Raw genomic sequence first — 12878 nt, forward strand, 5'->3', positions numbered from 1 at the left:
AGTTATCTTTTACTTAGAGGAATCAACGTGGAGTACCCTAGACAGTTCAATAACAATGTAAATATTTCATATTTCATTCCCGATAAGGGGGGAAAAAAAGGCGAGAGTTAAGGACAATGCAGCAATTATCGCAAAACCAGCCTGCGTCTCCGCGGACCACAAGAGGGCGGGCCTCCGGGAAAGTAATTCAACTCTAGTTTGGTGGGAATGTCAGCACCTTCACCACTAACTCATAATAACAAAAGCATAGTGTTTACGGACCCAAAAGGTTTAACCGTCCACCTTATCCACAACGTCCAACGCGTGACTGAAGGGAAAACCGAGGGCGTACCTTTCTTTAGCACAGGACGCTGCCTTCGGGGGAGAGGGGCGGTAGCACACGACACTGCGCCCCTCTCGGCGCCCGGTCAGGGCCTCTCAGAGCAAAAGTCGGGGGCTGAGAGACGTAAGGCTACCGGGGCGGCAAGGGACGGACCCCTGAATGCAGGGCTCAAACAGGTAACGAGGACGAAGAGACTGCAGCACAGCGCCCCCAGGGCTCTCCCCTAGCGCCGCGTGCAGAGTCGGAAAGGCGCGCCAGCCCTACGGCGCAGCCTCCGCCGGCGCCAGAGGAGGCGGGGTAGGGCGGGGCAGCGGCCGGTTGGAGGCGGGGCCGGGGTAAGCGCTCGCTCCCCGCTACCTTGTGGGGGTTGTAGTTCTGGGCACAAGTCAAGATCCCTCCGAGGGCACTGGGAACTACATTTCCCAGTGAGGGAACGGCTCCGGCGGACCGCGCGTTACGGGCGTCGCAGTGCCGGCCGCCGGGTCCGGAGCCGGAGAGCGTCAGAGGGGCCGGCCAGGAAGGGGGTTTCTTTTCCTTTCCAGTTGCCCGCTCTCGGGCGGCACCGGCTCTGCCTTCCCTCGCCCCACTGCCGTGCGCCCCCAGCCCGGCTCCGGGCGTCAGCTTTTCCTGGCCCCCTCGGGGAGCTGGGGCCTGGAGGTTCGGAGGTAGCGGCCGCTGCCCGGCGCCGGAGTGAGGGGCGCACTCCTCTTGGGCCCTGCCAACTCCGCCACCGGCCGGCATCTCCATGGGCCCAAGCCAGAAGCCCAACGTGTGCCGCAGGCTGAGTCGCCGGGCCCTGGGCTTCTTCTCTCGGGACGCGGGCGTAGTGCAGAGGACGAACCTGGGTATCCTGCGGGCGCTGGTGTGCCAGGTGACCGCCCGTCGGCCGGGAGCCGAACCAAGGGCAGCGGGGCGACTGGCGGGGGTTGGGGCTAGGGGTGGGAGTCAAGCTTCCGGCCGGGGTGCAGTTTTCACGCAATACAGCCCCGTTTTAAGAAGATCACCCTTGATGGGCAGGGTGATCCAGGCCTTGAACCTGGAGGATTAGTAAATAGCCTTTAATAGAACCGGCACATACTTTTAGTTTTAACTTTCTTATGTCTTATTGCAGACAGTTTTTTTTTTTCTAAAAATTGGTCACCCCACTTAAGCCAAAACCTGAAGGCAGAGTGAGGAAGAATTGGACATAATGTTTTTTTAAGAACGTACATGAAATTACTTTGAAAACTGTAAATGTAACTATCCAACTTAAAATTGGTGCACGGTAGAAACTTAGGAGTTATTTGCTAAATCGAAATTCCTGTGTCTTTCAGGAAAGTACTAAGTTTAAGAATGTTTGGACAACTCATTCCAAGTCACCTATAGCCTATGAGAGAGGAAGAATATATTTTGACAACTATCGGTGCTGTGTCAGCAGGTATCTTTTTGGTGAAACTTTTTGCTGTAATTCATTTGACTGTTGATCTTAACTCTAATTTTTATAGAAACACATGCCTACATTAGTGCCTAGTGAAATAGGAGAATGGAGAAATCGGTCCAAAATAAGGGGAGGGGGTAAAATGCATGTAATTTTAAAATCTTGTTAAATCTAAAGTTTGAGGTTTTATCCTTGTAAACACCAATTTAAAGCAAATTTATATTGCAGGCAAAATGACAGGTTGCTGAGTACAATGTAGTATTTTATTCTGCTTAAAAGATACCGGAGTCAAGAGATCCAGGTACCTACTAATTAGATGCTGTTTTAGAGAAGACTTTCTGTGTTTTGTTTTGAAACTACTTGCCTTTGTTTTAGAAGAAAATTTTCAAACTTGCTCAAGTAGAGAATAGTATAGTGAACCCCATATATTCATTACCTAGATTCAAAAAGGATCAAGATTTTGCCACATTTGCTTATCTTTTCCCACCCCCTTTTCCATTATTCCTTTGCTAAATATTTTAAAGCATATTCCAAACATCATGCCATACTTAAGTTTGCTTCTCTAAAAAAATATGGCTATTTTCTTTTTCTTTTTTAACCGCTTTGTAATTCACCTTTTTAAAGTGTACGATTCAATGATTTTTACTTCCTTGAAATTCAATGAAAATGAATTTGATGAACCTCTGATGGTTCATATAGACAACCATCACTACAGTTAATTTTAGAACATTTTCATTACCTCACAAAGAAACACTGTACCCTTTAGCTATCACCAGGATACCTTCATCACCCTCAGCCCTATGCAACTGCTAGTCTACTTTCTGTCTCTATAGATTCATCTGTTTTGGACATTTCAAAAAATTGAATCACATAATATGTGATTTTTGTGTGTGACTGGCTTCTTAGTAGATTACCAGTTTATTATAAAAGTTTATAACTCAGGAACAGCCAGATGGAAGAGATGCATAGGGCAATGTGTATGGGAAGGAGCACAGAGCTTCTGTGCTCTCTGAGCCCGCCACTCTTCCTGAATCTCCATGTGTTCACCAACCCAGAAACACCTCTCCTTTTCTAATATATATATTTAATGCCATACATTTCCCTCTAAGGACTGTTTTTGCTGCATCCCACAAATGTTGATACATTGTATATTCATTTTAAAATTTGAGAGCTTCTTTGACCCTTGTGTTAATTAGAAATGTGTCATTTAATCTCCAAATATTTTGAGATTTTCCAGCTATCTTTCTGTTATTGATTTCTAATCTAATTCCACTGTGTTCTGAGAGCATATTTTGTATTATTTCTAGTTTTTTAAATTTGTTGAAGTGTACTTTATGGCCCAGAGTGTGGTCTATCTTGGTGAATGTTTCACATGGGCTTGAGAAGAATGTGTATTCCCTTGTTGTTGGATGAAGTACTCTAAAGATGTCAGTTGGACCCAGCTGATTGATGGTACTGTTCAGTTCAACTATATCCTTATGGACTCCGCTTGTTGGATCTGTCAGTTACTGATAGAGGTTGTTTTGAAGTCTCTAACTATATTAGTGGATTTGTCTATTTCTCCTTGTGTTCTATAAGTTTTTGTATCACATATTTTGACATTCTGTTGTTAGATGCATACACATTAAGTAATGCCACTCTTTATCCCTGATAATTTTCCTTGTCAAAGTCTGCTGTGTCTGAAATTAATATGGCTACTCCAGCTTTCTTTGTTTCTTTGTCTTTTATTCTTTTTCTGCCTTCTCTGGTTTCAACTGAGCATCCTATATGATTACATTTTCTCTCCACTTTAACATATCAATTATATTTCTTTTTTAAACTTTTTAGTGGTTGCCTTGGAACTTGCAGTATACATTTACAACTAATCTAAGTCACTTTCAAGTCACTTTCTCCTACTCTCTTCATGAGTAGTGCAGCTACCTTATAACAGTGTTTCTAATTCCTCCCTCCTGTCTTTTATAGTATTGATGTCATTCATTTTACTTATCCATAAGCTATAATCATTGAATACCTTGTTGCTGAATACATTATTATAAACACATTTTTATCTGTTAAATCAATTAAGTATAAGAGAAACAGTGGATTTTATTTTATCTTTATTTATTCCTTCTTTTTTTTTTTTTTTGCTGTACGTGGGCCTCTCACTGTTGTGGCCTCTCCCGTTGCGGAGCACAGGCTCCGGACGCGCAGGCTCAGCGGCCATGGCTCACGGGCCCAGCCGCTCCGCGGCATGTGGGATCTTCCCAGACTGGGGCACAAACGCACGTCCCCTGCATCGGCAGGTGGACTCTCAACCACTGCGCCACCAGGGAAGCCCTATTCCTTCTTTAACATTCTTCTTTTCTTTATGTAGATCTGAGTTTCTGACCTATATCATTTTTCTTCCCTCTGGAGAACTTCTTTGAGTTCTTAAGGCAGAACTTTCTTATAAGGCAGGTTCACTGACAACACATTCCCTCAATTTTTGTTTGTCTGAAAAAGTCTTATTTCTCCTCAACTTTTGAAGGATAACCTCTCAGGATACAGAATTCTAGGTTGGTGGGAGTTTGTTTTGTTTCATCACTTTAAATATTTCACTCCATTCTCTACTTGCTTGCATGGTTTCTGAAGAGAAGTCCAGTGTAATTCTTAACCTGTTCATCTGTAGGTAAGGTGATTTTTTTCCCTCTGCCATCTTTCAAGGTGTTCTCTTTGTTTTTGATTTTCTACAGTTGGAATATGGTATGCCTAGGTATAGATTTTTTGGTATTTATCATGCTTGGTGTTCTGTAAGCTTCCTATATATGTGGTTTGGTGTCTGTCATTAATTTTGGAAAAATTTCAGCCATTATTATTTTAGTATTTCTTCTGTTTTGTTCTCTTTCTTCTCCTTCTGGTATTCCCATTATGTGTACATTACACATTTTCCAATTTCCCACAGTTCTTAGATGTTCTGTTCTGCTTTTTTCATTCTTTTTTCTTTCTAGTTTGGGAAGTTTCTGGTGACATATGTTCAAGATCACTGATTCTTTCTTTGGCTGTGTCCGGTCTCCTGATAAGCCCATCAAAGACATTCTTCATTTGTATTATGGTGTTTTTGATTTCTAGCATTTCCTTTTGATTTTTCTTAGGATTTTTTTCTCTCTGCTTAATTACCCATCTGTTCCTCCATGTGTCCACTGTTTCCATTAGAGTCCTTAGCATATTAATCATATTTATTTTAAGTTCCCAATCTGATAATTCCAAAACCTCCACCATAACTTAAGTCTGGTCCTCACACTTGCTTTGTCTCTTTAAACTTCATATTTTGCATTTTAACATGCCTTGTAATTTTTTGTTGAAAGTTGTACATGATGTATTGGGTAAAAGGAATTTCAGTAAATAGGTCTTTAGAGTGAGATTAATGTTTATCTGGCTAGGAGTTAGGCTGTGTTTGTTGTTTGCTGTCGCTGTAGGTGTCAGAGCCTAGAATTTTCTCTGGTGTTCTTGTTTTTGTCTCCCCAGTACTGACTCCAGAGGCTTGCTCCTGGGTTTTGCTTCTAGTAAGCTGTGATTCTTGGTATCCACCTCTCTGTCCAGTTTTGGGGGCAGCAATTTGCTCTCTGACCTCAATTATCTGATGTAACTAATAAGAGTTGTTGATTTTCAGTTTGCTTAGCTATTTTCTTGTTGTGAGGACATGACTGATGTACCAGAAACCAGAAGTTAGAGACAGTGGATTTTTAGGTAGTGTTTGAGATTTGTTCTGACCCTGGAGGGCTCCTCCCAGCAATCTTTTTCTGGTTCTCTCCAGCAAATTAGCCAGCCTACAGTTTAGCCTGTATGTCCAGTGAATTTACAGATCTCTACTCATTTGCCTTTCATCACAACCTCCACTGGTTGTGAGAGTGCTCTTAGGCTAGAACTTCTCACTCTGTTACAAATGAAGTCAGTTTCTCTGGCGAGAGACTTGGGGCTATCTGCTTTATGGCCTGCTTCTCTGCCAGGCAAAATCCTCAAGCCAAGGCTCTCAAGCTGGTGGGGGGAGAGGGTCAGTGGCACTTTTGCCTCTGAATGACTCCCCTACTCTATCTGAGCACATGAGGTTGGGGCAGACATTAGCCTCGGATTTTCTTGCCACTCTCAATGTGGAACCACTGCTTTATGAGGTGGGATAAGGGTAATCAGAGCTCCAGTATTCTTAGGCATGGCAGGCCCAAGGTAGAGCCTCCATCCCATGAGTAGGGGCTAGGCAGAAGAAGGGAGTCCTACCTCTTGACTGCACTAACCTAGGACCCAGGCCCAGCAACAAGGAGGTGGAGGCTGGATGGAAAATGCTGTCATTCTACCCTTCGAGGGAAGGTAACCCTCTAGGAGCCAGGGGTTGAGGGAGCCCTGTGCTCTTGGCTGTACCAGTCTGGAGTAGAGTTTTCATCTTGCTGAGCTAAGAATGGTGGAGAGGGAGCACATATTATTTCATACACCATAGACTCTTACTGTTCTTACTGAGTTCTAGTAGATTTTTTTGAGTAAATGTTTTTTCATTTGTTATATGCCTCTAGGACCACTTCCAAAGACTTTAATTAGTTGTTCTTTTATAATTCTCACCATTTTCCTGGGGAGCGTGTCCATAGAGCTCCTCATACTCTCATGCTAGAAGTGAAAATCTGGACATCTTCTTATATCATCATAATGTCATTATCATGCCCAGCATAATTAACAGTAATTCTTTGGTATCATTTAATGCCCGTATTGTGACTTTTCCAATTTAGAGATAGCTGCTTTAATTGAAAATTTAAAAAAAATCAGAGTAAGTGGCATTGATTGGTGATCCAATGGTAAATACCATTGGAGTTCTTTAATATTCCATTCAGGGGTGTTTTACCCATAGGTTAGAATCATATATGAGGTTGCTTTCATTCCTGTGAAATTCTGTTTGGTTTAAACCTTTGAGTCAATGAGAGTACATCAAAGTTGAATAAAATTGTCACCCTAAAAATTGTTTCTAAATAGTAGTTTAATTTTAAAGTTCATGAGTTTAAAAAAATGAAAACATCTATGTACACCTCTCAGTAGTAATCAGGGAAGTATATATTAAAGGTAAGAGACTATTTTTCATATCAGAAATACAGTGTTCAATATCGGCAGAAGTATAAACTCATTCAACCTTTCTGAAACACAACTTGGGAGTAAAAAAAAAAAGCCTTAAAGGGTATTTCCTTTTTTATCTACTAATTTGCACCACAAATAAAGGAACTCTTTATCTAATTAATTTTCATTTTACGATGTTGGAATAACAGTTTATGAATGTGGAATTCAACAGAGATATTCATAATAAATGTTAAAGGGTAAAGAAAGAATTCAATATGCTCCAATTTTGGAAAGTGATCAGCAGGTGGGTATGTGTATATAAAGAAAAGCTAGAGGGAAATGAACCAAGATATTAATACTGAGCCAAAATGTTAATATTGGGTAGTTTTATACTATTATAATTTATTTTAATTTATTATATATTTTAGATTTTTTTCTATGAATGTGTATTATGAATTTTGTGATCAGAAAAAAAAATGTTAACATTTAATCAAGAAGAGGAAAGCAAAGTAGCAAGTTGTATTTTTGGTATTCCAAATCTCTGAATTAAAAAAAAAAAAATCCCTCAAATCTGAGCAAACACTACCTCATTTATGAAGAAGAATAATCTTTTTTTTTTCCCCAGCGTTGCATCAGAGCCAAGAAAACTTTATGAAATGCCAAAGTGTTCCAAATCAGAAAAAATAGAGGATGCTTTATTATGGGAATGCCCAGTGGTAAGATTTGTTTTTTAGAGCACTTATTTCTAAAGCATTTTTAGCCTAGAAGAACAGATTATTGTTAATATACTGCATAAAGAAATAAAACCTAAGTATCATAGTGATTCTTAAACCTTGAAAGGAATCAAGAAGAGAGCATATCTTTTGATTATCATTTTTCCTCACGAAGTAACTCCTGTCCTAAAAAATTATATATTAATACTATGAATATATTTTTAACTTTTAATACCATTTGTAAATCTTGAAAACTAGAAAAGGTTATGAACTGATTAAAGGTTTTATAAGCAATATAAGCTACTTTATAGTTATTCTTAGCATTTAAGAGATTATTCTACTTAATATATTGAGACAATAAAATATTTATTTAGGGCAACAGTTACGTTACATGACTCTTTGAAAGTGGATTCTCATGGGTTTCCTCTATGAATCTTTTTAGGAAAATAATAAGATAAAAATAAAAAAATAAAATAATAGATAAGCTCATTCCATCAGATCAGCATTGCCCCAGTGTGTATTTTTTCAGAACACCGTTTTCATAAGATGTTAACATCTTATAATTGCTAGAGGAGTTGGGAGAATTAGGTTGTTTAAAGGGTTAAACAAATTTATTTATAGAATTACTTCTCAGAGCCTTTAATACTATTAATACTTATAATAATACTACTGTTCATGGTGATTGTCAAACCGTTTTCCCAGCTTTTTTGATCATAGAACTTTCTATTTTGAGATATATTTTTAAATATTAATTTTCCATAGGATCAGTGTTCTAAGAAACACACTTAAGAAGTGCTGCAACACATATATACAATGGAATATTACTCAGCCATGAAAAGAAACAAAACTGAGTTATTTGTAGTGAGGTAGATGGACCTAGAGACTGTCATACAGGGTGAAGTAAATCAGAAAGAGAAAAACAAATACCGTATGCTAACACATATATATATGGAATCTTAAAAAAAAAAATGGTTCTCATGAACCTAGGGGCAGGACAGGAATAAAGACACAGACAGAGAGAATGGACTTGAGGACATGGGGAGGAGGAAGCGTAAGCTGGATGAAGTGAGAGAGTGGCATGGACATATATACACTACCAAATGTAAAATAGATAGCTAGTGGGAAGCAGCCGCATAGCACAGGGAGATCAGCTAGGTGCTTTGTGTCCACCTAGAAGGGTGGGAGGGAGATGCAAGAGGGAGGAGATATGGGGATATATGTATACATGTAGCTGATTCACTTGGTTATACAGCAGCAACTAACACACCATTGTAAAGCAATTATACTGCAATAAAGATGATTAAAAAAAAAAAAAAGTACTGCAACAGGGGCTTCCCTGGTGGCCCAGTGGTTAAGACTCCTCGCTTCTACTGCAGGGGGCACGGGTTCGACCCCTGGTCAGGGAACTAAGATCCCGCATGATGTGTGATGTGGCCAAAAAAAAAAAAAAAAGTACTACAACAAACTAATCAGGTCTCTGAATCTGGCTGTTTGTTTTTTAGGAAAAATAGAATATGTGATCAAAAATAATGTTTAAAGGTTAAGAGACTATGCTTTGCATTTATTATTAAAATTCCTTTTTCTTTTTAAACACTTGTTTTTACATAAAATTGTAGTTTTCCAGAGCTGCTGCTTTCTTTTTCCCTGGACAGTTGCTTTCTCTTCATAGAAGTCTCCTTTTTAAAAATCAGGAAGCTTTAAATCTACGTTCTCTTCCCCAACTCCTTATTGAAAGTTAAAAATAACTATTGTGTCCCCACATCTAAAGCCTTTTAATCCAGTCTCATTGGTGAGGGGAAGAGGATGACAGATTTCCTAACTGAGAAAAATTTTGAAGACACCAGTGCAGAACACCAAAAATTTAGAGCAATCCTCTAAAAATAAAGTTTCTAGTAACCGAATTCCTAATCTCAATTCTCTTTAAACATTTTATTCTTATTTGAAGTGGAGCAAGATTTTCCACTAAGAAAAACTACAAAGCATATTGTATTAACTTACTGATGTGAAACTACATTTAAACTAGCACCCTTCTTCTCTGAGATAATGTGTGAAATACAACTTATAGTTTAGGAAAATAGCTTGAACCTATTATGTATGCTACTTAATCCTTGTTTTTTTAAGTAGACAAGGTATAAATGGTACATTTTTAAAAACTTTAAAAACTCCATGAGGTGATACTTATGTAAGACACCAAAGAATAAAAATATTTACATCATTGCCTGTGATTTTAGTGTAAGACTTCAGTAGCTAATAAGCTTAAACACACACACACACACACACACCCAAGAAACAAACAAAAAAACCTTGTTTCTTTCCCTAACATTTGAAAGGGGAGACAAACCTTAGGAGTATAAATAAAATAACTATGCTTACATTCTTTTCTATTCACTCTTCAGCCCAAGCAATATAAGAGTAATTTCAACTTCCTTATTCTTAACTTTCCTCTTAGAACATCCTTTTTATTCTATAAATCAAAGTAGAACCCTTGGCTTCTCTTTCTCTTTCTGCCTTAGTCTTCCACCTTATGGCAACTCCTCAGTGGCAGGTACACCCAAGCAGCTGTCCTCTCCCTTTGTTGGGGGTAATCCATTGGAGACAGAGGTTCTCTTTAAAATTTGGTCTGACTCTTCTTTGGCTGCCTTGATTCTGGATTTTAGGTTTTCATTTGAGCCACAGTGACTAATGGGATAATTTGCTCTTTTGCCATTTTAACTTGTATCAAAAGGAAAACAAGTCTTGGAATAAAGAAACATCTAGCAGATGACTCTTAATTGCGTATGCTATTATACATGGTTTTAAGAACTGTTATTGTTGCTATTGTTACCATAGCAGCATCAGTAGTACTCCTATTACTGTTGTTATAATGATTGGCTAACATTTGTTGAATACTTAATGATTAATACTTAATAAGTAATCAGTTATTTCAGGTACTGTTGAAGCACTCTATGTGAACAAACTCACTTAATAAATTAATGATGAAAATAATTATTCACGATTTTAATCTTTCCTTGTCTTAATTCTTTATTTGTGCATTAATAGTTCTTTTTTAATTTACTTATTTGACTATTTCTTTAAGTGTTTAGCTGTTTTTTTTGGATATGGATTACTGCAGATTGTTTATGACCATGCAGTTTCAGTTTTATACCTCATTTTTTTTTAAGGGAGAAATGCTTCCCAATACATCAGATTATAAATCCTCACTCATAGCACTGACTGCTCATAATTGGCTGCTTCGTATATCAGCAACTACAGGAAAAGTCCTTGAGAAAATATATCTTGCTTCATATTGCAAATTCAGGTATTAACTGTGACTTTGTTATTTAAAATTTTATCATGAAAAATTGAGACTTGTGGCCCAGGATATTTCAAGATTTTTTTTTTTAAGTTTTCCATTGTATACATGGATATCAGTTTAAAAATCTATTCTATTTTTCTCTCCTCATGACTACTTTTGAAGATCTGAGGATGGAGACCCTTTATCCTTAATCTTTGTATTCCTCATAAGTAACTAACCTCTGGTAGTTGGCAGATACCCTTTCTTAAAAAAATTTACTTTTTACAAATAGTATTTTATATGTAGGATGTATTTTATGGTAGGATTTTTCTGAAGGCTGGTCTGTTGCAGTTAAATTACCTACGTAATATAATCTAAGAACTGTTAATTTTTAACTAGTAATTTTATAAATTAGATATAAATTTTTGGAATGAATATGTGCATGCAAAATGGGAATGTAACATTTTCAATGCTTTTTGTAACTTCCATTTTAAATCAGGAATGGTTTTTTGTTTTCTAAGTTTTGAATGCTGACAGATCAAACATAATTTTTATTCACTGAGACTCTAAAAGGATTAAAATTATATATATATTTAAAAATAGGAATAAATGCATATAAGGATCCAAGGGAATTCTTTTAGTTAGTTATTTGTTTTTAAAATAAACTGCTTTGCTTTTATAATTTAAGTAACTGAAAAACTGTTCACTTATAAAATATCTATTATATTTTATTTTAAGTATAAGGAAATTGACCCAAATGAATAAATTTCTTTTTATTCTTTTAAAAGATACTTGAGCTGGGACACTCCTCAAGAAGTCATTGCAGTGAAGTCAGCTCAGAACAAAGGCTCATCACTGGCCCAGCAGGTAGACATCTTTAAACATTCAATAAAATAAAGAATTTGTTTCCAGAAGAATTTGTCTGAAAATTTGTTATGAAAGAACTAATGATCTTTGATTTCTGAAGCATGCTATAAAAGTTGTTTACCACAAATTTAGGCAATTCCCTTCAAGCCACTCTGGGGAAGTACCACAGATTATTTTATATTCCATAACGGAAAGAAATCTGAACCTTATTCTTCAGAGTAAAGGAGCTATCTTCTTCAAGCAGAGAAATCACTCGAGTTTTAATTGTTGATACTTTTTTCTATTTCTGTTTTCTCATGTCAGTGTAATACTGTTTTGTAATGCTAAATGATATGACCATGATAACTCTGTGTCTTTTGATTAGGCCCTTGATTACTAGAATTCCAATTCACAATATAAATTATGTTGTATAATAATATAATACAATATATTAATTTATATTATAATCTATTATATAGTATATAAATATATTTTGTTATATAGTACATAAAGTATGTTTTTGTAAAATATATTGTTAAGAAACGTTTACTATTATGCTTACTTCTATAGATTTTTGTGTGTATATGCAGTTTGTAGTATCTGAAGAGCTAAAGGTTTAGTGGACATATTTTGAACATGCAGGCCTTCCTGTTTAAGTAACTTTGCAATATAGATAGAGGAATGTTTTTAATTCATGAAAACAGAGTGTTTTTATTTTTTTAATTAAAAAAACTTTTTATAGAAGTATAGTTAATGTACGATATTATATGTTATAGATGTACAATATAGTGATTCATGATTTGTAAAGGTTATACTCCATTTATAGTTCTTATAAAATACTGGCTTTATTCCACATGTTGTATAATATATCCTTGTAGTTTGTCTTTTTTTTTTTTTTTTTTTTTTTTGAGGTACGCAGGCCTCTTACGGTTGTGGCCTCTCTCATTGCGGAGCACAGGCTCCGGGTGCACAGGCTCCGGGTGCGCAGGCTCAGCGGCCATGGCTCACGGACCCAGCCGCTCCGCGGCATGTGGGATCTTCCCGGACTGGGGCACGAACCCACGTCCCCTGCATCAGCAGGTGGACTCTCAACCACTGCGCCACCAGGGAAGCCCTGTAGTTTGTCTTATACATAATAGTTTGTACCTTGTAATCCCCTACCCCTATATTGCCCCACCCCCACTTCCCTTTCCCCACTGGTAACCACTAGGAAAACAGCAGTTTTAAAATACTCTTGAGAGCTGCCTATGATTTTAG

General features: G+C 37.6%; 1 protein-coding gene across 1 annotated transcript in view; it reads left to right on the forward strand.

Moving 5' to 3' along the window:
* Positions 1 to 1067: 1067 nt before the first annotated feature.
* Positions 1068 to 12878, forward strand: part of DCAF17 (DDB1 and CUL4 associated factor 17) — a gene marked incomplete at both ends in the record, with an annotated part of 32248 nt that continues 20437 nt past the window's right edge. Inside the window, 5 exons of the mRNA XM_079710402.1 lie at positions 1068 to 1193; positions 1636 to 1739; positions 7414 to 7504; positions 10663 to 10799; positions 11564 to 11642. Coding sequence (XP_079566528.1) covers positions 1068 to 1193; positions 1636 to 1739; positions 7414 to 7504; positions 10663 to 10799; positions 11564 to 11642 — 537 coding nt within the window. The remainder of the gene's footprint in view (positions 1194 to 1635; positions 1740 to 7413; positions 7505 to 10662; positions 10800 to 11563; positions 11643 to 12878) is intronic.

Source organism: Hyperoodon ampullatus (assembly GCF_949752795.1).
Source record: "Hyperoodon ampullatus genome assembly, chromosome: 8".
In the NCBI taxonomy this organism is placed as follows: Eukaryota; Metazoa; Chordata; class Mammalia; order Artiodactyla; family Ziphiidae; genus Hyperoodon; species Hyperoodon ampullatus.